Consider the following 25,154-nt stretch of genomic DNA (forward strand, 5'->3'; position numbering starts at 1 on the left):
GTTCCTGAAGGCATGGAGAGGGAGAAAGGATTAGAAGGCATTTTCAGTGACATACTAGCAGAAAATTTCCCAGGTTTGGAGAAGGACAGAGGCATCTTAGTACAGGAAGCTTATAGAACCCCTAATAAACATGACCAAAAGAGATCCTCACCACGACATGTTGTAATCAAACTCACCACAGTGAAACATAAAGAAAAGATCCTAAAATGTGCAAGAGAGAAACATCAGATCACTCTTAGAGCATCTCCAATTAGACTCACAGCAGACTTCTCATCAGAAACCCTACAAGCTAGAAGGGAATGGCGAGATATAGCCCAGGTACTAAGAGAGAAAAACTGCCAGCCCAGAATATTATATCCTGCAAAGCTCTCATTTGTGAATGAAGGTGAAATTAAGACTTTTCATAGCAAACAGAAACTGAAAGAATTTGTTGCCACTCATCCTGCCCTGCAAAAGATGCTTAAAGATGTGTTACACACAGAAACACAGAAACATGGTCACCAATATGAAAGAAGGTAAAGGAAGGAAACCTCACAGCAAAAGATCACAGGAAGCTCAATTTCTCTTTGACATAGAATTAAACTCTGATGCTCTGTTAAAGCAATGTGTTAAAGTAATCTATTATGTTCTCTTGATGTCTGTTAAATTCTAATTGTTCAAAAACAGCTGAATTTTTATTAAGAGCTATGGGTTATTGAAATATGTGCTTATTTTCAAAGATTTGAATAATCACCTGTAACAATGTTTAAATTTGGTCTATATTATGTCATGATTTTAAGGAATCTTATTTCAACCAGATATTTTGGATTTTGAGCCTTCTTGGCATTCTTGACAGGCATTCAAAATATTAGAAGTACTGTCAAGATGTGATGTGGTACCAAACTTTAAGTTTCTATAATGGAAAATGCTATTAATACAAATGTTTGAGAATTAAAAAGTCTAATGATCTTGTGTTACTAGACATGATAGTTATATTAATGAGAAAGCCCCAGAGGCCTAAAGGGTTAAATACTTGTAAAATCCTACAGGTGCTTTCAAAAATACTGTGAAGTAAGCAAGTGCCTCTTGTTGGTTGATGAGTTTATAATTTTAAACATGGAAACTTAAAGTCTTTTGTCATCCACAGTTATATATGATTTGCTGCTCATAAAACTAAAGCGTTGCTGGTTCTGTGTTTAGCTGTCCTCCTATAGGTTCCTATGGACTTTTTCCAGCCACTTCTATTGTATTCAGTACTTTGGGATGGCTCTGTAAACAGATGAAGCCAATAATGTATTAACAGTACCAACTGAGAGAAAGTATGGTTAACTGAGGTTACTAAAAACAAAAAGCAATTCAAATCAATTGGCAATCTACAAAAAGAGTTAAAGATTTTAAAAGCTATTATTAAAATTGCTATATTGGTCTACTATGCTATGTTATATGTGTGTACATATTGTATGTCCACATGGGGAAATCTTATTAAGAGTTTTATTTTAAATGGCTTATAGATAAGATTGTACATAAATTTAAGCTGCTAAAATCAATCAAAGATACATTTTAATTTGTGTGACCTGAATCTGTGTATCATATGTTTTAAACTTGTTGGTAGAAAGAAACTAAAAACATTTTATATGGTTGTGCTTAAGTTTACTGGTTAAACAAACTACACCATGTTAGATATTTAAGAGGTAAACTGTTTGCTAAGTATTTATGTGATATTGCTATTGTTAGCAAGCGATCTAGGACTTGCTCCCTCATTTCTCTATTCTAAGCCCAACATGTTCTTTCATTTCTCTATTCTCTTCAAGGTAGGAAACTAATTCTATTATGAAGGAATCTGTAGGACGCACAATTTAATCTTTAGTCCTTATAAAAAAGATGGCTAACATTTTTCTGTAATAGCATAGCCAAAATAAGAACTTAAATAATAATCTCATAGCTAGATTCACTTCGCCATCAGTGAAGTATACAGTAAGTAGAAAAAACCTCCCTTTCAGACCAAAGGGAAAGAAAGTTTTAAAGTGAGAATATAATTTTCCTCATGGGCATTGTCTACCTTAGAAAAACTACTACAGAACATGCCTGTGACTATAGACTTGTAGTTCAGGCCACCGAAGGTTAGAGATGGGAAACGGGCACTCCCTTGACTTGCATCCTCTGGTCTGCTTTAACACAAACCAGGAGGAAAAGAAAGCTAGGCATCAGAAGCAATGGGTGGCAGGCCTATTAATGGCTGATCTGTACAGTGACCTGCCCTCAAGGAGTCCCAACAGGCCAGTCCACTGCAGTGGCTTTCAAAGTGGTAAGCCCGGGCTTCAGCAGAAGTCAGCTTGTGAAGAGCCCTGGCAGCTCTGCCAAGAGTTGGATCACTGGAAATGGACCTGCCCTGGAGTCGAAGGATGCCCAGGTCAGAGCCACAGATCTTATTGGCTCTAAGCTGAAAAGCCCTTCACTCAGCCCAACTTCCAAAGTGACCACTGCAGCTGAGGGGATGGTCAAGTAGGGTCAGCAACATTGCAGGCAGAACTGTAAATTTCTTGTTAGAGATGTCACCTGCCTTTACCTGGCCAGCTCTCCTCCCAGGCCAGCCAAGTAATGAAAGTCAACAGAGTGCCTTCCCCTAGGAGGTTCACACCTCCCTTAGGATATACCCCATGTGAAGAGATAGGTAGGTCTGGGCCTCTTAACTTACAAGGTCTAAAGCCCAACAGATTATTATCAAGCCCCTTCTATCAGGTTCTATTTGCCTCTAATCAGAAAACTTAATTGTAGCTTAGACAGCACCTTTCTTAGCTCCTCTAATAATGACTCTATCCTTTTTTCTAGACCCTGTCTAGCGTACTTGGGCCTCATTCCTTTGTAATCATAACCTCTACTCTACCACCAATGGCTCTACTCCCAACCTGTGTGTACTGATGGTCCTCTTCCCCACTTAATGCTGTATAATTGTTCAAACCTGGTAAATGCCACTCTTAGGATCATTGGTTACTATCCTCACTCTGTCTTTTATGACCTTGTCTAAATATGATCAGAGTCGGCAAGCCTGGAAGGCTTCCATAGCCTTGGCAACTCATGACAACAGCCTAGGGTGGTTTCTGGCGCCATAAACTAGAGTGTCAATTTGTTGGGTCAACAACAGGAGCCACTGTGCACTTGCTCCTCATGTGGGATCTCTGTCCTTAATGTGCTGTACATTTTGATTTGATGCTATAACTAGTACTCAAACAGTATGTTTCACTTTGTGTTTCTATGTGGGTGCAAACTGTTGAAATCTTTATACTAAATTGATCTTCTGTATATAAAGAGAATTGAAAATGAATCTTGATGCAAATGGAAGGGGAGAGGGAGCAGGAGAGGGGAGGGTTGCGGGTGGGAGGGAAGTTATGGGAGGGGGAAGCCATTGTAATCCATAAGCTGTACACTGGAAATTTATATTCATTAAATAAAAGTAAAAAAAAAAAAAAAGAAATTACCAGGACAGCAGGCAAAGAGCTGCGACTCCAGGACTAGTTCTTTCCGTGAGTTAAGAGGTATACTTCATTTTCTTCATCCACAGAACTTAGAAATAATATGATTTAGACAAATCAGAGAGTGTTTAAAAGTCACCCTTTAGGATGTTTAATCTTGATGATTGAAAATGATTTAGACACAGGCAAAAAAATGAAAGAGAAGCCATTGCAAATACCTAGTTCAAAAATCAACTGGATGCCGGCGCTGCGGCTCACTAGGCTAATCCTCTGCCTTGAGGCGCTGGCACACCGGGTACTAGTCCCAGTCGGGGCACCGATCCTGTCCGGGTTGCCCCTCTTCCAGGCCAGCTCTCTGCTGTGGCCAGGGAGTGCAGTGGAGGATGGCCCAAGTGCTTGGGCCCTGTACCCCATGGGAGACCAGGAGAAGCACCTGGCTCCTGCCATCGGATCAGCGTGGTGCGCCAGCTGCAGCGCGCCTACCGCGGTGGCCATTGGAGGCCATTGGAGGGTGAACCAACGGCAAAAGGAAGACCTTTCTCTCTGTCTCTCTCTCACTGTCCACTCTGCCTGTCAAAAATAAAAAAAAAAAATCAACTGGACAGAGGAGAAAAGAGAATTTTGTGGAGGGGATAGGGACATAATAATGGCAGCAAACTCACTTGGTAGTAAGTGTGATGTCAGGGAGCCCAAAGAAGAGGAAATTAACATACCTCTGAGATGCTTAGTGTGTATGACAAAGTTATTAGTTGTAGAGAAAAGGTGAACCTTTAAGCATTGTCCTTAATAATTCAGCATATTTTGCTTCAAGACACGTATGTTGAAGTGGCTCGCAGGCGGTGGGCAGCTCATGAGAGAAGTAACGTAAAGACAAACAGAAATTAGGATCATCCTCTCAGTTATGACAGATGGAACTCATGATAACAAAAGAGACAGGCAAGGGGGAGAGTATCAGCTGAATGTAAAAATAATTAAAAGGCTAACATAGATAAGGATTCAGGGACTATTTAGACTCAGCAATTAAATAATCATTGGTGACCAATAACGGAAAATAAGACGAAATGTACTGAACATTTCATACTGAATGTTATTGCTGGGCATGCTGTATTTTAGAAAACTGCTACATTTTCATTATGATACAATATAATGTCATTTATTGGAGGGGTTTCACGGGTGCTTGAAATACACATGCACACTCTGTTTCCTGATCTAGTGGCTGCTAAATTTCCCCTTGTGATTCTTTTTTTTTTTTTTTCCACATGCAGAGTTAGACATAGAGAGAGAGACAGAGAGAAAAGTCTTCCTTCCGTTGGTTCATCCCCATATGGCTGCTACGGCCGGCGCGCTGCGCTGATCCAAAGCTAGGAGCCAGGTGCTTCCTCCTGGTCTCCCATGTTGGTGCAGGGCCCAAGCACTTGGGCCACCATCCACTGCCTTCCCGGGCCACAGCAGAGAGCTGGACTGGAAGAGGAGCAACCGGGACAGAATTGGCACCCCAACCGGGACTAGAACCCAGAGTGCCGGCGCCGCAGGTGGAGGATTAGCCTAGTGAGCCACGGCGCCGGCCACCCTTGTGATTCTTAAAAATACGTTTTTTGGTTTTGACCCTATTATTGAATGCAGAGACACTGCAGGCAGCCTTATCTCTCTCTCTGGTTGTATACAGCAACATAAAGCACTGTATTTTCTTTTTAACACCTTTGCCTATTCATAAATATACTGTTCCAGCAATTTTAAATTTCTATGATTTGACTTTTTTTTTTTTTTTTTTTGTACTTTAACTTTTCCTAGGCAGCCGTTCAATCAGGACTTCTCAACAGTGGTGCTATGGACATTTATATGGCACCGTATTTTTTTGTTTGTTTGAGTGTCGCACTATGTGGAGAAAGATGTCTTTGCAATGTATTTGGCCTCTACCCACCAGTTGCCAATTAGATACTTCTTCAGACATTGGCAAACATCCCCTGGAAGACAACATCATCCCCTAACTGCTTGCCCTGTGGGAGAAAAAAAAAAAAAAAACGGAGACAGGTAAGTTTCAGAACCTACTACCCCCAAATACAGTACCTTGGCAATGGGAGAAAAACCACACAAGCAGGAATGTGACCCTCTGGCTCTCTTCCACCCTTCTCTTCTAAATCAGTTCATAAAATAACTATCTGACCTTCCTCTCAAGTAGGTCAGAAGAATCTCCATTCCAGAGGTACCCTCTGCAGTAAGAAGGGAAAGTGACATTCTTACCCTCAAGGTCAGGGATGCTGAGAAGAATCAAGACACTCAGCCTTGCTAAATCCTCCAGTTTGTGAGCATCAGACCACAACCCTGTGTGCAGTTATACTTGCTTACCACCATCCACTCTGCATCACATCTCAGCATAAAAATACAGAAGCCTCCTTGTTCCTCTGGGTCTTCATTTCACCTTAGTTAATCCCCAACTATCAAAGCATCTATTACACTAGTAGCACGGGTTGCATTCAAACAACGAATAAGAGAACACAAAGTGGACATGTCACGGCTAAATTTTAGAAAAATTCTATTAGAGTAATGTATTTCAGGATGAAAGGTCTGTAGGCTGGAACTGAATGACAGCATTTTCTCTGAAGAACCTGCCCTATTTATCAATCTGGGTTGTTTAGATTTTTGCAGAAGGAAGAAAAAGAAATGGACAGTGGAGAAAAGCAAGGGCAATAAAGTCTCAATGCATGTGTGGCCTTAATAATGTGTCAGCACATGTGTGGCCTTAGGAGTTGTGAAAACATCACAATAGCTCTCCATACAATCTAGTACAATGTGCTACCCAGACCTCCCAAGTGCCTTGATTCCTCTAATCTGCCCCAATCCCTCACCTGGGACCAACTCAGCCTCACCACAATGGAATGATTAAAGAAAAGGACATTTTGAGATTTGATGATTATTTACAGCACTTGTCTTTCCATTGAGAAACACTTTTTTTTCTTCATACTATTTGTTAACTATTTACTTAGTGTAGGGTTAACCATATGATCATTAAGTAAACTAAAAATAGATCTTTGTAAAAATTAAGAGTGGGAATGGGAGAGGGAGGAGGAAGAAGGGTTGGAGCGTGGGCAGGAGGGAAGGTAGAGTGGAAAATATCACAATGTTCCTAAATCTGTATATACGAAATACATTAAACTGCTATAACTTAAATAAAATTTCAAAAATTTAAAACATACATTAAAAAAATAAACTGATTTCTGTCACTTCCAGGGGCCTCAAGAACCCTCATCTATTGCTATAACTTTCTGCACTGTTTGGTGATACCTGAACTAAATATAATTTTAAATTATACAATCTAAAATTATCCTTAAGAGTAAGTGCACGCCATAACAGTTAAGATGCTTCTTGCGTAGCAAAGCAGCACAATGGGTTAAGCCGCTGCCTATAGTGCCAGCATTCCATATAGGCATCAGATCTCATCCTGGTTGCTCCACTTCCAATCCAGCTCCCTGATAATGCAACTGAGAAAGCAGCAGAAGATGGCCCAAGTACTTGAGCTCTTGCACCCACATTGGAGAACCAGATGAAGTTCCTGGCTCCTGGATTCAGCCTGGTCCAGCCCTGGCAGTTGCAGCCATTTGGGGAGTGAACCAGCAGATAGAAGACCTCTCTCTCTGTCTCTTCCTCTCTCTCTCTTTGTAATTCTGACTTTCAAAAAATTAATAAATAAATTCTAAAACAAAAAGATGCTTCTTGAGAATCCCACATCCCATATCAGAATACCTTGTTTTGGAATCTGGTTTACCTCCTGATTCCAGTTTCCTGATAACTGTGCACCCTGGGAAGTAGCATGTGTTTAAGTAGTTGGGTCTCTGACAATTAAAAAGGAAACTCAGGCTAAGCAACTGGTTCCTGGCTTCAGCCTGACCCCACCCTGGCTGCTGTGGGCATTTGGGGAGTGAACCAGCAGATGGAAAAATCTCAATTTCAATCTCTCAATCTGTGTGTGTGTGCATGCACACACGTGCACCTGAGTGTATGTGTGCTTCAAACAAATTAAATTAAAATTTGGAAGGTAAATAAATAGGGTATAAGCTAACTTTGAGGTACAATGAGTTAAGCCACTGTGACACCAGCATCCTGTATCATAGCACTGGTTCCAGTCCTGGCTGCTCTGATTCCAATCCAGCTCCCCGCTAATGTATCTGCAAAAGCAGCAGAAGATGGCCCAGGTGCTTGGGCCCCTGCCAGCCACATGGTAGAGCAGGATGGGTTTCCAGGCTCCTGGCTTTGACCTAGCCCAGCCCTGGCTATTGTGGTCATTTGGGAAGGAATCAGCAGATTGAAGATCTCTTTCATTCTCTCTCTCTCTGTCTCTCTCTGTCTTTCAAATAAATAAAATTAGATCTTTTAAAAATTAAATAAAATTGTTCCTGGAAATAAACATGGCTCTGAGTTCCATTTCCCATTGGATAACAATAATCTATGACTGATTAATTGATAGATCAATTGATCGATCGATCTTTGAAAGTAAGCATGTTTCATATCAACTTCCCATTGTACACAGAATACACACTTATCCTCACCATACACATACATAACATGTAAGTATGAACAATCTCCTACATGGAAATTATCTTTCACACTTATCATTAGCATACAAGTAAGTATCTGATGTATTCATTTGAAAAAAATACATAAATGTCAAAGAGTGACTCTGTAAAGTTTCTGACCACATCATTCTTTGATCAGACATTGCCTGATGTTAGGCAAAGAAATCTGTCCAAAGATACAGGTAGTTCAGAACAAGTGTATCACAGTAGCATAGCAGTAAATTCCAAAGTGCTAGCAAAAAGCAAGCATTGAACATGAGCACTTACGTAGAAAATATTCATGGCCATTAGCATGTATGAAGTTAACCTAAATATTACCCTGTAATTAAACCATTACATTTTATCCTGAAAACAAAGCCATTAAAGAAAATAGTGTTGGGGTAGGCGCTATGATGCAGCAGGTTAAGCTCCCCCTTGGGATACCTGCAACCCACATCAGAGGGAGGGTATGACTCCCAGCTACTCTGCTTCCAGTCCAGTTTCCTGCAGTAGATGACGACTCATGTACTCGGGTCCATGCTACCCATACTGAAGATGTTCTTGTAGTACCAGGCTCCTGGCTTTGGCCTTGCCCAGCCCTGGTTGCTGGGGCATTAGGAGGATGAACCAGCAGGTAGAAAATCTCTTTCCATCACTGTGCCTTTCAAATATTCCCCTCTTTCTGTCACTGTGCCTTTCATATAAATAAATCTTTCTTTTTTAAAAAAGATAAGTACCATCTGTCCTTTTTATAATGTGCCCTACACAATTTTTGATATTTTGTATTGAAACCAACATATATCTGAAGTTTTAGTTCACATTTTGGAAGATTAATTTTGGGGGAATTTTTAAATCTTTAAACAATACAGTTTTAGTCATCTGCAAATTTCATTTTACTAAAGATAATATACTGCTAATATAAACAGTAATGTCTTGTGATCCATTTATTCTGAGGATTTAAAAAAACCTCTTAATCTCTTTCACCCTTTAATATCGCCCATCATATCCTGTAGCAGACACATTTTCAATTATGTGAAGCCTTTAAAAATATATTTTGTATCATGAATGACATGAAGAAAATCCACAAAATTAGTCCATACTTTAAAATAGATAAATCAAAGAAAATATAAAGGAAGTGTAAGCTTTGTTATTAATTAGGAATGAAAACCAACTTCATGCCACTTAATGTTAAAAATTAGTCCTTTCAAAGAGATGCCAAAAATGTTTCTTAGTTCCATGAACTAAAAATAGCATGGGGACTTCAGCATCATTTGAGCTATTTATTCAGCTTCTTGACAGAAATCAATCATCATATATCAATTTAATCACAAGCCTTCAGACCCAAAATGGCTAATAAAGTTTGTGAATGAAAGCAGACAGACCCATTCATAACAATCATTTTCACTGCGCTAAATGAGGGGTACCTCCTTAAGAAGTGAAAGGCTTGCAAGAGAGCACACTCAGAAAGTAAGGTGAGTGTGAGACATATATAGCACTTAGGAAAAGTAGGACATCTATGGCTTTCTGCATGAAATATGCCTTTGCATTATTTACATATTCCAATCTCCCATGCACAGGAAATGGGGTGGCTATGCACCAGCAAGAAGGCACACAATCAATTTTTCAGAGATACATGTACCTCTTTGCAGTCAAATAAATCGATTGGCCTCCACTAAATAAACACAGCCAGGTATTCTTAGATTACTCTTATCCTGGCTATCTACAAAAGTTGCAGCACTTTTAAATTTTAAGATTAACTTGACAGTGTCAGTTCTTATGGCAGATTTCCCTAAGTTTCCAGAAGAGGAAGGGAATGGATGGCAGCATTAATTTCTCTACCAAATGGCTTTGCTTTTTTAATAATGAAGAATTTCATCGCCTAGGGAAGGAAATAGTTACATTTCATGAGTCTACAAAAATTCAATGCATCTTTTAGATGGAGAGAGCCTAGGAATCATGATGATTCAAAATCTGGGATTGCTTATGCTCAAATAGGAAGGTACTTTTGAGTGATGTTAGATTTCGTTAAGATTTGGTCAGATGATTACCAAAGTACATACATGGCACTAGCAACTATGAAAAATGTCAGTGCCATAAAAAGAGATTACTTTTTAAATTACCACATCCGTCGGTCAGAGACAATAAAATGCAAACAAAAGGTCACAAGCTGCTTTAGATGCATTGACTTCAAAATTAGAGAAAATCATGAACAATTTATTTCTCATTCATTATAATCATTCCGTTTAGGAAATCTCTAAAAGGTAAATGGAACTTCTGAGCTGATGAAAAATGAATTTTGTCACCTTGCCCCAGAGTAGCTCAGGGTCAGAGAAGATAGAGTGATCAGAAGTTAATAACAGTGCCTCCACACCATCCTTGACCAGAGTGGAAGTGATAGACCACAATTGTTTCACGACACCGTACACCAGGCTGTGCGTGCACCTGTGTGTGCTTGCCCTCAGATACTACTAAGTTGCTTCCCCAGAATTACTCTCTACAATCAGGGTGGTTCCTTGTCTGTCTTAGATGTGAGTGCACATTCGTGCTTATTAAATGATTCATCTCCCAGCCTTCCTCACATCCCTCCTTGTACCGCTCGAAGCAGTAATCCTTCCCGCATCTAACTTGACTATAGAAGAGTGAGTTTTTTCTATACCTTTTATGTTTTATCTCTCCAGCCCTCTGTTTCTTAACCTGTAAACTGTGGAACACCCTTTATATATGTGGCAGTTTTCAAAAAGTTCATGAAAAATGCATATTGATTAAAAACTATGCAGGACTTCAAATTTTTCTTGCATCAAAATAAACCTATCCTGGGGCCAGTGCTGTGTTGTGGCAGTGGGTTAAGCCACTACCTGCAATGCCAGCATCCCATATGAGTGCCAGTTTGAGCCCTGGCTGCTTTACTTCCTGTCCAGCTTCCTGCTAATGCACATAGGAAAAAAAGAGAAAGATGGCCCAAATGCTTGGACCCCTGCCACCTATGTGGGAGACTCAGATGGCCTAGCCCCAAACATCGCAGCCATTTGTGGAGTATACCAATGGGCAGAAGATTGATCTCTCTCTCTCTTTCCAATTCTAATTTTCAAATAATTAATAAATCTTTTAAAAATGCAATAAACTTATCTATAACGCCCTTTTTCACACACTTTTTGAAGTACTCTCATTATGTTAACATCAAAAGAAATAAACAAACATATGCTTTATGAAACAAAATATCATGCAGATATGTTATTTGAAAAAAAAGTACAAAACAGAAAACAGAACAAGAAGAAAATATGAGGCAGTACCAATGACAGCGCACTTGGTAAAGTGATAAGTATAAATACATAGCCGATCAAAAAGATAGGGTATGTGTCAAAGAGATTTCACAAATAAGACCAGTGTAAGCAAATAATGAAGGATAGAATTAAAAGGGAGAGAATGATCCTGTGGGGGAAGCAGGACACACAGCAGACTCATAGAATGGCAAATGCCCAAAACAGCACTCCTGCCTCAGAATCAACCCTTGGGACATTCGGATCTGGCTAAAAGGTCCATTAGAGTCTCACAGGCATGGAAAGCCATGACACGGTGACAAAAAACAATCTAAATGAAAGACCCTGGTGAACAAGACCCCAGCGGAAGGAACAGGCCATCAAGGAGAGAGGTGCCTTTCTCTGAAGGGAGGAAGGAACCTCCACTGTGACACGGCCTTGACTAAACAAGTCCAGAGTTGGTAAACTCAAGGGACTTCCATAGCCTAGACAGCTCATAGCAAGAGTCTCGGGTGACTGCTGACGTCATAAATAAGAGTGCCAATTGTTAAATCAACAACAGGAGTCACTGGGTACAGGCTCCCCACGTAGGATCTCTGTCCTTAATGTGTTTTACTATGAAACTTAAAAACACTACTAGTCGAATAATACCCTATACCTTGTGCAGTTGTGTGAGTGCAGCCTGTTGAAATCCTTGCTTAGTATATATTAAGTTGATCTTCAGTATATGAAGGTAATTAAAAATGAAACTCGATAAAGGGCAGGATGGGAGAGGGAGAGGGGAGGGCCACAGGAGGGAGGGAGGTTGGGGGGGGAAGCCACAACAATACAAAAGTTGCACTTTGTAAATTCACATTTATGAAATAAAAAATTTAAAAAATAAATTTTCAATAAAAAAAAGAGAAAATATGAGGGGCTGGTGTTGTGGCACAGTAGGTTAAGCCATCTCTTGAGGCACCAGAATCCCAAATGGGCAAAAGTTTGTATCCTGGTTGATTTTGTTCCAATCTAGCTCTCTGCTTATGGCCTGGGAAAACAGTGGAAGATGGCCCAAAGGCTTGGGCCTCTACAACCACATGGAAGACCTGGAAGAAGCTCCTGGCTTCAGATCAGCCCAGCTTCAGAGTTTGTGGCCATTTAGAGAGTGAGCCAGTGGACAGAAGATCTCTCTCTTTCTCTTTCTCTTCCTCCCTCTCTCTCTCTCTCTGTGTGTGTGTGTGTGTGTGTGTGTCTGTCTGTCTGTCTATCTTTAACTCTGCCTCTCAAATAAATAATCTTTTAAAAAAAGAAAAAAAAATACATGAAGAAAATTTAAAGTGACAGAATAATGAGGAACTGAAAATCATATTTTTTCCAGCCTTATTCTATATCTCCTGGTATTTACTGTACCCATTTTGAAATGTTTACTTAAAAATGTTAAACGGCATTGATAATAAATAAGACTATAACCTAGATGAAATACAAAGCTACCTAGGCAGAAACTGCAGAGCAGTAAAAGTAAATTTTAAAGTAAATGACTTCGAATGTTTGACACGCCTGTAAACCCAACTAGTCTCCAGATTCTCATCTTCATCATTTCTCTCATTTCCTTTTGGTCTAATTAATCAAAATCCTTCATTTCTGGCCAGTGTGTCTTCCTGAATATGAATAAGAAATAAAATACCATTTGATGTTTGAAATTATGGGGGTAATCTCAATGACGGAAATGGATGACCATGGAAAGGGAAGAGAATGCCTGATTAAATATATTCATGAAGATGTCAAAGGTTTATAAAGCCAATGTGCGCAAAAGAGAAAACCGCAAGATTCCAGACTTTCCCTGGTCAGGTGTGTTTCCTGCATCCATCACCACCATGGACAGCAAGTGGTCACCGAGGACAGGTATGTACAACTCATCCGCGTTGCAGACTGCATCAGTGCTCCTGCGGGGGGATCGCTGTGAAGCTTCAGTTAATAACAAGAAGTTTTAGGTTTATGAAGCTCAGAAGAACCATCCATTCATGACTTTGAAAGCAATTATCCTAAGGTACAATTTAACAGTGTTTCTCAAACAGGGGAACTGCCTTCTCTGAAAGCCCCTAGCAATATGTAGATGTTTTACGTTGTCTTACTCAAGGTGAGGGAGGCAAGTGCTGCTAGTGTCTAATAAGTCAGGGTTAGGGATGCTGTTAAACATCATCCAACATGCAGGACAGCCCCACACCAAAGCCAATAATGCTAGGATCAAGAAACTCTGGATGAGAACGAGACTGAAATAATCTAGGATTCCAATCTGTCACAACTCTATAAGGCAGAAACTAACATATTCTGGTTCCCAGGTCTCTAAAGTACGCTGGGCCAACTTGAATCAACTTGATGATAACTCTCAATTCTGCAGTCATAATGGCAAGCTGACAGAAGAATTGTATCCCATATTAGTCAATTTGGTTCAAGCCAAATGCCATTTCGAAAGGAGAAACAGGCTAAGAAAAACTGATTGGATTTACTTTCTTGGGGATATTTGAAAAAAAAAAAAGAAAGAAAGAAATTTGTAACAACCATAAAATTTGCTTTATGAAATGGAGAACAAAAGCATTTGTTCATTTTTACCTCATCTTAGACTGTGAACACTCCTTAGATGATAAATGTGTAGAGGAGTACGGAGTTAGATCATCTATTCAGTTATGAGTTTCCTAGAGCCACTGTTCCAATTTCTCTATCTGCAAAGAACATTTCCTTTATTCATGCAGATAAAACATCCATTTGGCTACATTATATGACTATACCATGCCTCAACTAACCTCTTTAGAAATGGGCTATTTTTGGAAAATTAAGTCTATAATGTGAATCATCTCACAAGCTTAATACCTTTTATGTTTGCAGCTAAAACTCTTCTTAGTTATACTGTATACTAAATAATATTAAGGTGTGTAGGCTTAGGTAATTTTTCACAATCTTTAGCATTTGCCTTGTTTTATCTTGGAAATTTCCAATCTCTGTTATCACAGGTTCTATGGAACTTAGTTTTCTAATAAACACCTTTTTACATAAGATGTTCGTTTTGGAGTAGTGTCACTGAAATAGAAAGGTGATTTTAATTTGGTAGTTACACGTTTCTTTCCTTTGAAAAATGTAAGTTATTGAAATACTAGAGGTGTATAACCTTCCATCAGCTGAGATGGCAAATTGGTGATACAAACCATCTCTGATCTCAATGTTGAAGATTTTAAGAGTGGGTGTTTTATAGATAAAGCAGGAAACGTTGACTGAATCAAGCTTCCTAGGGTTTCTGCTATCTGTAATCAAAGGCAATGTACCGTTCTTTGCAACAACCCCTGAAAACACGGAGCTACCAGGGCTGCCGACGTGGATCTTCCTGTACAGATGCAGACTGAGTCCACAGGTGTGTGTGATGTGACGAGGTGAAATGCAGAGATCACAGCACTGGCGTCCTGCCCCCTCTGCCTGCTAATAATAGGACTTGTGGGAAATCACTTAGCCTCTCCAAGCTGTTGGCTTCATCAATATAATTTGACAATAATTATGAAAGTCCAGTCCATCTCAGAGGGCTACTGTGAAGCTCAAATTTAGGGAAAAAATATGAAGCTTTTGGCAAAGTGTCAACTAAAGGCTTGGTATTATTCTAGTGAGACAGCAGATCCAGGCTACAGCATCATTTGTATGTTAGAAGTCTCTTCATCAAAGTATTAGCAATCAAGCAATCAAGTGTTTATTCTTATCAGGCACAAAGCTAAGACAAACAGATCAACTGTTCGCCTCAGTGTCCAAAATACCAATCTCAGACTACAATGAGTTTACAAATTACAAATTCCTGGAAGGCCTGACTACTGAAAATCTGCAGAAACTCCCAAGACAAAACTGTCTTAAAAGAGTAACTTAAACACCCTGGCTCACAAACAACATAAATCCCAAATGTTTGCAAGGTACAGAAGCACTTCTGAGAGCAACTGAAAAATGCAGAGTCATTTGATTCTCAAACTATATATGTGTTCAAATATAATTATGTTTATATATATATATATATATATATATGAATTTACACGTGGAAGGTACCAGGTGTTCCTCTCCCATCATAGCTATTTCAGTAGCATGATGCCATGGAGGTCAGCAGGAAGACATAAGGCTTCCCCCAGTAGGACCATTTTTGATGACCTCACTGCACAGATCACCCCAGAAGGCTCATGTTTCTATTTAAGCAGGGTCACTCTTGCTGCTGCTGGTGTCCAACCTGCTGCTATGCAAGAGCACAGCCTCCCTGCCCATCTGTCCCAGCGGAGCCGTCAACTGCCAAGTGTCTCTCCGGGATCTGTTTGACCGTGCGGTCATCCTGTCTCACCACATCCACAAACTCTCCTCAGAGATGTTCAATGAATTTGTAAGTACCATATTTGCTTCTTTCCAGAGCCTTCACAAAAATCAGTGGACAATCAATGCTTTATTTTTTTGATTTTTAATTGACACAAAAAATGGTACATATTTATGGGGAAGCCTGATGTTTCAGTACACATATACATGCTATAACGTCCGATCAGGATACATACATCTACCTCCTTTACACACTTTAAGTGAGAAAGCTCCTGAGCCACATTTCAAATAATAAACCATCATTGATTAAAACAAGTCATGAGCTAGAAACTATGGAACTAAAGGACAGTTTCATGAAATCTCAAAACATTTTCAAATTATCTTTGAGATTTAAAAATATTTTCTTTGATTTACTTCATGTATTAATTAAAAACAATTAAACACCTAATATGAAGCACTTTTAGATGGGGCTGAGAGGAAGGAAAGATTTGATTTCTTGTTCTTGCATGCAGGGGCTGTCTCTCATACAAATTCTTCACATAGCATACTGTAGATATTCAATAAATGAGGTTTCACTACAGTGCACCAGCTGGGTTGGATAGAATTAAACTTAACTGAATTCATGTCATGAAATAAAAAGTTTTTCAAAAGCCCCCAAATGCTACAAGTCATTCTTCTACTATTTCTGGTCTATAGGTTTCTAATTACAATAGGAAGGCTGATTTAGAATTGGAAACAGGTACTCCCTTCCTGAGTAAGGTACTTTGAAAGTTGAATGTTAACTGTTCCAGGTCACTCTAAGCCAAGGATCAGACAATAGATCAGAGCTTCTGGAAATCAAAAGGCCTCCACAGAAAATGTGGCTCAGTGTTGCTAATAAATAGCTCTTCATACACTCCCTTTTACTCACTAGTTCTTTCACCCTCCATTTTTGTCTGCTCATCTTTTGTCCTCCTTCTCTTCTGTGTACTCCCTTTAAACTTTCAGAGATTTTGCTAAAGACTACGTTTTCACCGGCAATGTTTAGCTATTTTCTGCTCTTTTATCTCCATCCATTTCTTAATGTTTCCCAAAATTTGATGCCCTATTTTTCTGACTTCCTGTGTCACAACAAAGAAAATTGTATTCTGTATCAATGATGAACTTGGTACAGCACAGGTGTGTGGATTCGGACGTTATTCAAAAATTTTGTAATGTTATAATTTTATAATACCTACTGGGGAAGCATATCAGTTTGAAAGCACAGCAAATAAGATTTAATGGTTAAATATAGATACATATGCACTGTAGCATTTGGCCCAAATACAAGAGAAAGATGATACTTAATAATGATACTTGCTGTTTTTAGTATTCACTTTCCAAATAGTAATTTATAGGAAGGGTGAAAGGAAGGGTAAAACTACAGGGAATCACAAAGAAAGGAAGAGGTTGGGAGGTTAGAGAAGTTAGATGGGAAAAACTAAGGGTTTGTAGAGATAATGGGAAAAAAGTAGGCAGGAGGGCTACTTAATTCGGGCCCTGCACCCACATGGGAGACCAGGAAAAGCACCTGGCTCCTGGCTTCGGATCAGTGTGGTGCGCCGGCCGCAGCAGCCATTGGGAGGTGAACCAATGGAAAAGGAAGACCTTTCTCTCTGTCTCTCTCTCACTGTCTACTCTGCCTGTCAATTTCTTTAGTCTCAATTTTTTTTTTTTTAGTTATTTATTTGACAGGTAGAGTTACAGACAGTGAGAGAGACAGAGAGAAAGGTCTTCCCTCCATTGCTTCACTCCCCAAATGGCCGCCACGGCCAGTGCGCTGCACCGATCCAAAGACAGGAGCCAGGAGACTCTTCCCAGTCTCTCATGCCAGTGTAGGCGCCCAAGCACTTGGGCCATCCTCCACTGCCCTCCCAGGCCACAGCAGAGAGCTGGACAGGAAGAAAAACAACCGGGACCAGAACCTGGCACCCACATGGGATGCCAGCACCACAGGCAGAGGATTAATTAAGTGAGTCATGGTGCCAGGCCCTAGTCTCAATTTTTACAAAGCTACCATTTTTCTTTTTTTTTTTTTTCTTTTTTTTTTTCTTTTTTTTTTATTAAACTTTTATTTAATGAATATAAATTTCCAAAGTATAGCTTATGGGTTACAATGGCTTCCCCCCTCCCATAACTTCCCTCCCGCCCGCAACCCTCCCCCCTCCCGCTTCCTCTCCCCTTCCATTCATGTAAAGATTCATTTTCAATTCTCTTTGTATACAGAAGATCAGTTTAGTATATACTAGGTAAAGATTTCAACATTTTGCCCATATAGCAACATCAAGTGAAAAAACTACCATTGGATTACTAATTATAGCATTAATTAGCAATGTACAGCACATTAAAGACAGAGATCCTACATAATTTTTTTTTCAAAATAATTAATTTTCTATGCCATTTCCATTTTAACACCAGGTTGTTTTGTTTTTTTTTTTTTTCATTTCCAATTCTCTTTATATACAGAAGATCACTTCAGTATATAATTAGCAAAGACCTCATCAGTCTGCGCCCACACAGAAACGCAAAGTATAAAAATACTCTTTCAGTACCAGTCCTAGCATCACTTGGCTTTAGACGACACATTAGGGACAGATCCCGCATAGGGTGTAAGTACACAGTGACTCCTGTTGCTGACTTAACAATTTGACACTCCTGTTCATGGCGTCAGTAATCTCCCTGGGCTCTAGTCATGAGTTGCCAGGGCTATGGAAGCCTTTAGATTTCGCTGACTTTGATATTGTTCCGATAGGGTCATAGTCAAAGTGGAGGTTCTCTCCTCCCTTCGGAGAAGGGTACCTCCTTCTTTGAAGGCCCCGTTCTTTCCACTGGGATCTCATTCACAGAGATCATTCATTTAGGTCTTTTTTTTTTTTTTTCCATGATATCTTGGCTTTCCATGCCTGCTATACTCTCATGGGCTCTTCAGCCAGATCTGAATGCCTTGAGGGCTGATTCTGAGGCCAGAGTGCTGTCTAGGACATCTGCCATCCTATGAGTCTGCTGTGTATCCCACTTCCCATGTTGGATCTTTCTCTCCCTTTTTGATTCTATCAGTTAGTATTAGCAGATACTTGTCTTGTTTGTGTGATCTCTTTGACTCTTAGACCTATCGGAGCTATCAATTGTGAGCTGAAATTGATTACTTGGACTAGTGCGATGGCATTGGTACATGCCATCTTGATGGAATTGTGTTGGAATCCCCTGCACATTTCTGACTCCACCATTTGCGGCCAGTCCGATTGAGCATGTTCCTAATTGTTCATTTCCTCCCTCTCTTTTTCCACTCTTAGATTTAACAGGGATCACTTTTCAGTTAAAATTTAAACACCTGAGAATAATTGTGTGTTAATTACTGAGTTCAACCAATAGTACTAGAACAACAACAACAACAACAAATACTAAAAAGGATAGAGTATTACATTGTACATCTAAAGTCAGGACAGGAGCTGATCAGTTCATTGTTGCTTATAGTGTCCATTTCACTTAACAGGTTTTCTCTTTGGCGCTCAGTTGTCACCGATCAGGGAAAACAAATGATATTTCTCTCTTTGGGACTGGCTCAATTCACTCAGCATGATGTTTTCCAGATTGCTCCATCTTGTTGCAAATGACTGGGTTTCATTGTTTCTTACTGCTGTATAGTATTCTATGGAGTACATGTCCCACAATTTCTTTATCCAGTCTACTGTTGATGGGCATTTGGGTTGGTTCCAGGTCTTAGCTATTGTGAATTGAGCTGCAATAAACATTAATGTGCAGATGGCTTTTTTATTTGCCAAATTAAATTCCTTTGGGTAAATTCCAAGGAGTGGGATGGCTGGGTTGTATGGTAGGGTTATGTTCAGGTTTCTGAGGAATCTCCAGACAGACTTCCATAGTGGCTTAACCAGTTTGCATTCCCACCAACAGTGGGTTAGTGTCCCTTTTTCCCCACATCCTCTCCAGCATCTGTTGTTGGTAGATTTCTGAATGTGAGCCATTCTCACCGGGGTGAGATGGAACCTCATTGTGGTTTTGATTTGCATTTCTCTGATTGCAAAGCTACCATTTTTCAAAATTAGATACCGCTCAAATGTATTAATATTATGATAATGGAATCCTCGATTCAGTGCCCAAACAACTTCAATTAAATGTCCTTGATGATTTCCAGGATAAACGGTATACCCAGGGCAGAGGGTTCATCACCAAAGCCATCAACAGCTGCCACACTTCTTCCCTCTCTACACCAGAAGACAAGGAGCAAGCCCAACAGATCCATGTGAGTCTTATCCAAGTTTTTACCAAAACAATGAAGCAGAACAGTGGTATTACCACGCTGCTGGTTATTAAGAGGCACTGTAGCAGATAATGGTAACTCACACCAGAGAACAACAGAGGAAGGATGAACAATAACAAAACTTATGTAGCCGATAAGTAGTAAGTAAAATTCAAGCTAAGCAAAGTTTGTTGCAACCCACTCCTTAGCAATCCACAAATTGTCTAAGCAGATCACATTATGTTTAACTAATGCCTTGTTCTTAAGATCATATATATGACACTATATGAAATTTTGAACCAAATGAGACATCCACAGATAAATATATATTCATGTATATGTAAGACATGCAAATTCAGTTTTAGTTATTACATGTAGTTAGAGACTCCTGCATTGGCACCATTTTACATGTCTGTCAGCTGCACAATTTGAGTCAACTCTTCTGAACTTATAAGGCTCCCCTGGTTTTTCTTCTACTTCTCTGATATCTACTTCTTCAATGTTCTCTGACTCCTCTGCCCTCTTCCAAAGCTTAACTAAATTGCCCCACTAAACAGTTCTTATAAAATATTGTATTATGCTTCTTATAGAGGCAACTATTGCCTCTATTTTTGATGACAGCAAAATTTGCATGCCAGGCCCCAATCAGGTATCTAATATTTTTATTGTTATAACCTGGTCATGTGAGATCCTGGGTAGTGAGCCAAATACGGAAGATCAAATCTGCATCACGCACTCTACTGATGCTGCTGTTAATGACAGTTCTGTACTGCATTCATCTGTGTACACTAACCAACCTGCATGAGCCAACAAAAATTGCTCTGTTGGCAGCACAGGCAGGGAGTAGACTGAGGAAAGCCTAATAATGAATACCATGTCTTCTCCATTATCCCTGTGTTCTACTATCGAAAAATAAAACTGTAAATCTCAAGTGAAATTATTAATGAACAGTCTGATTCCTTAGTATGGATGTGTCCTTGGATGAAAGGGATTTGGTCCCTTGTCATTAACACTGGTGGATTCTGTCTGTCCTGAGGCAGGTCCTATAGGTACCTACTGAGTTCAGACAAACTTTGCATTCTCCACAGGGAACAAGCAAAGCAATCAAATATAAAGATCTCATTGGGTAGCCAGATGTAGGATTTTGGAGGGAAAACACACTCCTTCATGTCATCAATTAAAACTCATCAGAAAAAGTAGTCATACAACTTTTTTTTTTATTTTAGCAAGATATAATTTAGTAATTTAATTTTGCATCCTACAACTTCTATCATCTACAAAAAAAAAAGTTGCATTCACATAGGAAGAACAAAGGAAATTTTTTTTAGTTTAGACTCTAATCTCATTGTATTTTGCTTATTTTCATGTGATTGTTTTCTATGGTGGCTTAGCACGAAGACCTTCTGAACCTGGTCCTCCGAGTGCTGCGCTCCTGGAATGACCCACTGTACCACCTGGTCACAGAAGTGCGTGGCATGCAAGAAGCCCCTGATTCTATCCTATCTAAAGCCATAGAGATTGAGGAACAAAACAGGCGACTTCTTGAGGGCATGGAGAAAATAGTCGGCCAGGTGAGCAGTCTTCTGATCCTTCTTTGTATCCTTCATTAATGAAAAAGGCGACCTCTATGTTAGAAATCAGTTCTGAGGCATTCTCTCTTCCAGACTAATAAAACAAGTGCCTCATCATTCTAATATAGAGAAATGTTAGAATTCTGCTGTGATGTGTGACAGGTGGAGCCTTTCTCACACCATGTACAAATCCACCAATGGCTTGTCCCTTTCTGGGGTCAGGTGGTTGGCAAGGGAAAGAAGACAGGAGAACAGAACACGCTAAAAAAATGTTTTCTTCAAAGTGTACCCTAACAATGCCATGGAAATTCTGGTCAGATTCTCTTTTTTTCCCAAACCAGAAGATAAGTATGAGAAAGGATAAAGGAGAAAATCAAAACCACATTGAGTGATTTCCGTGTCCCCTCACCCCCATCTGCTGCAAGTCCTTGTTGGGGAGGGAGGAAATTGAAAAGATGCAGCCATAGCAACAATGCTGTTTCACCAGTACTAAATTGCAAGAGGTCACAAAAAGGGGGTCTATCATTACTGGAATATTCCTTACTTCATAATTTATTTTTCAAAAACATTCTAAATTTTGTTTTGCTTGGGGCTCCTAAATCAAAACCCCTATCCTTGCTTTAGTTTCCACAAATAATTTGTCATACTTAGATTGGATGAAATTTGCAAAATGTATCTCTATTCAGATGGGATAATTTCAACATTAGTAAGATAACAACTAAAGAGCTTTCTAGAGTTCTCAGAAATAATGCATCATCTAAAGAAAACTATATGATTACAGGAATAATAACAGAAGCAATTTTATATTTCTTTTTTTGTGTACTAAGTGCATGTTATCATGTGTCATTTTTGTCATTTTCATGGGGGAAGAGTATATCCAACACAAATACAAAGCACATTTTAACCTCAGAATGTATGAAATAAACACCTTGATTTCAAGTGATTTTCTTCATTACCATGAGCCTACTTTCTGAGATCACTTATTTGTTCTATAATACTTCATTTTCTATTCCCTTTTTCCTATCATTTATTTATTCTTGTTTGTTTCATTGTACCTTGCACAGTAAATTTTGTCTTAGGGCTCCCTCACCAACAATAAAAAGTAGGAACCATAAAGCAAGGCAACAAATACACACACACACATACACATACACACACACTACACATTCTAATAGAAAATCCCAGATTTCAAAGTGATTCTTACCCTGTTGGAGAAAGTTGAAAAGACCAGGGTCTACAATTATCCCAGATTTGTTCCTAGCAGTCTTCTAACTAGCTGCACTCCTAAAGTTACCAGGACAACTAGCTGGTCTTGGATCTCTGTGGATACCTAGCTTGAAAGGCTGATGGAGTGTTAAGATAGCATGCTGCTCCCTCTCTCATGCTGTTGGGTGAATTTTCCTTGTCAGTCATGCACCCCAGCATCCCACACAGTCCACCACTGAGAGGTTGCTGCAAGCTCCTCCTTCTCTGAGGGACTTTTCCCAGCGACCACGACCCCCAAAGACCTCAAAGGAAAGCAGCTGTTTCTCCAAGAAGTCTGGACGCACCTGTCCTGGGTGGGATGAAAGTCTCCCGACTGCATCGGAAACATTTCTTAATCACCCTAATCACTAGATTATCTGCACCATACAATATCAGGTACAATCCTCATGGTTTCTGCGGCTTTGGAACATACACTAAATGGAGAACAGATTAAAATCAGAGCAAGAAACAAATGTTGGACTATCAGAAGACACAGTACAGAGGGCATGTCAGGGATAGGGTTCAGGGAATGAGGGGCTGGCATTCTGGAGCAGCAGTTAAGCTGCCACTTGTGATATTGGAATCCCATTTCAGAGTGCCACTTCAAATCCTGAATGCTCCACATCAGATCCAGCTCCTTGATAATGCACCTAGGAAATCAACAGAAGATTGCCCAAGTATTTGGGTCCCAGTCATCCACTTTGGCCACCTGGATGGAGTTCCAGGTTCCTGGCTTCAGTCTGACCCATACGTACCCAGCCACGTCAGCCATGAGGGGAACGGGCCTGAAAATAGAAAATCAGTATCCATCTCCCTCCCTCCCTATCTCTTCCTCTCTTTTCATCTCTCTCCATCTATCTCCCTCTCTCTCTGTCTCTCCCTCTCTCCCTTTCTCTTCCCTTCTCTCTCCCATCCCCCACCCCATCTCTCTCTCTCTCTCTCTCTCTCTCTCTCTCTGTCTCTCTCTCTCTCTCTGTGTGTGCCACTCTGCCTTTCAAATAAATAAAGCAAATCTTTTAAAAAAAAAAAAAGATTCATGGAATGAAATAATGAAATAGACGAAATAGTTTCCAATGAAGCAAGTCTTACATTGTCTCCTGGTCAAAGCTATATCTATATCCAAATAGCAACTTGTTTTCTCCAACTATCTACTGCTATAAAAATACACTGCATTGGTGATCACATACATTTCAAAAAGCATATATATGTGTTCTGCTTTTAGTTTTCAGACTTCTAATAGATTTCTGGTATGCTGGCCCACATACAGGAAAATCCAGGCTTTTGACTAAGGTTTTATATTCCTACCTCTTCCCAAATTCTTAATGTGACAATTATAAGAAACACAGATATGCAAGTACTAATAAATGAGTAACAAGTCATTATCTTTTTTGGTGACTAGGTTCATCCCGGAATCAAAGAGAATGAAGTCTACTCTGTCTGGTCAGGACTTCCCTCCCTGCAGATGGCTGATGAAGATGCCCGCCTTTTTGCTTTTTATAATTTGCTCCATTGCCTTCGCAGAGATTCACATAAGATAGACAACTATCTCAAGCTCCTGAAGTGCCGAATCATCTATGACAGCAATTGCTAAGTCCACACCAATTCCATTTCTAAGATGGTTCTCAACCAACCCATAGCAAGCTTCTTCTAGTTTTATAGCTTTTTTGCACATGCTGGGGTGAAAGGGACTTTCTCTTAAAAAAATAAAAAGAATCTATATATATCAAAATCTAAAAAGTTTGTCAAAGTTTCTTCTCTAAATTTAATAGAAAGTCAAAGAAAATTCATTGTTGTCATTGAAATGTTCCTATCAAATTTTGTCACAAATAACAGAAGTTATTTGCACTAAAAGAATCAAAGTAAATTTTTGTGAGTCAAGTCATAGAATTAACAAGTTAGATGACATTTAATGAAGATATTTCTGCTACAAAGAAGACTGGAGTGTTCAGGATTCTTTAGGAGAGTCAGCTGTGCTGTGTAAGCTGACTTTCATGATGCTATGGCACATAGTGCAACTGCAATGCCCACAGATAACATGAGGTTTACTGAGTAGTCTAAAAACCATTAGGATACACACATTGGCACTGTTGATCTCTACTAGCTGACTTCAACTCTGCTCTACCCAGTTTCCACCTCCTTAGCATCACCATGGATACACTGCATGTAGTGCACTCTAACAAGTCCAGTCCAGTCAAGTTTAAGTCCTTCTCACATTAAAATCACTTAGTAATTTCCTCTCCCACTGTGGGTGCTTTACAAGGTTCCTAATGGAGTCCCTCAAGCAAACATTCAGTTTCTGCCATGCTGCTTTGCTTCCCATTCCTCTCCTGAATCTCCATTCCTCTGGCTGTGTTGGACTGGGAGAGAGGATTAGGACAGGTGGAAAACTTCTGACATTACTGACTTCTGTGGTTATTGTGGCTTCTTGTTGCTGACAGGCACTAACCTTGAACCCCTCAGAGTGGCAGGTGCTTCTCTTTGGCGGCAACCTTGTGACTTCA

At 39.7% G+C, this 25,154-nt stretch overlaps 1 protein-coding gene across 2 annotated transcripts; it reads left to right on the plus strand.

The window, feature by feature from the left end:
• Positions 1 to 13,109: 13,109 nt before the first annotated feature.
• PRL (prolactin) lies at positions 13,110 to 24,244 on the plus strand. Of its 2 annotated transcripts, none has more exons than XM_062187365.1 (5): positions 13,110 to 13,137; positions 15,453 to 15,631; positions 19,733 to 19,840; positions 21,229 to 21,408; positions 24,053 to 24,244. In XM_062187365.1, exons 1-5 carry the CDS (start codon positions 13,110 to 13,112, stop codon positions 24,242 to 24,244), a joined length of 687 nt encoding a protein of 228 aa, XP_062043349.1. The 2 variants fall into 2 exon arrangements, with proteins under 2 accessions (XP_062043349.1, XP_062043350.1); XM_062187366.1 differs by having other exon boundaries at positions 15,456 to 15,631.
• The last annotated feature ends 910 nt before the right edge of the window (positions 24,245 to 25,154 follow it).

This window comes from Lepus europaeus, chromosome 3 (genome assembly GCF_033115175.1).
Source record: "Lepus europaeus isolate LE1 chromosome 3, mLepTim1.pri, whole genome shotgun sequence".
NCBI lineage: Eukaryota > Metazoa > Chordata > Mammalia > Lagomorpha > Leporidae > Lepus > Lepus europaeus.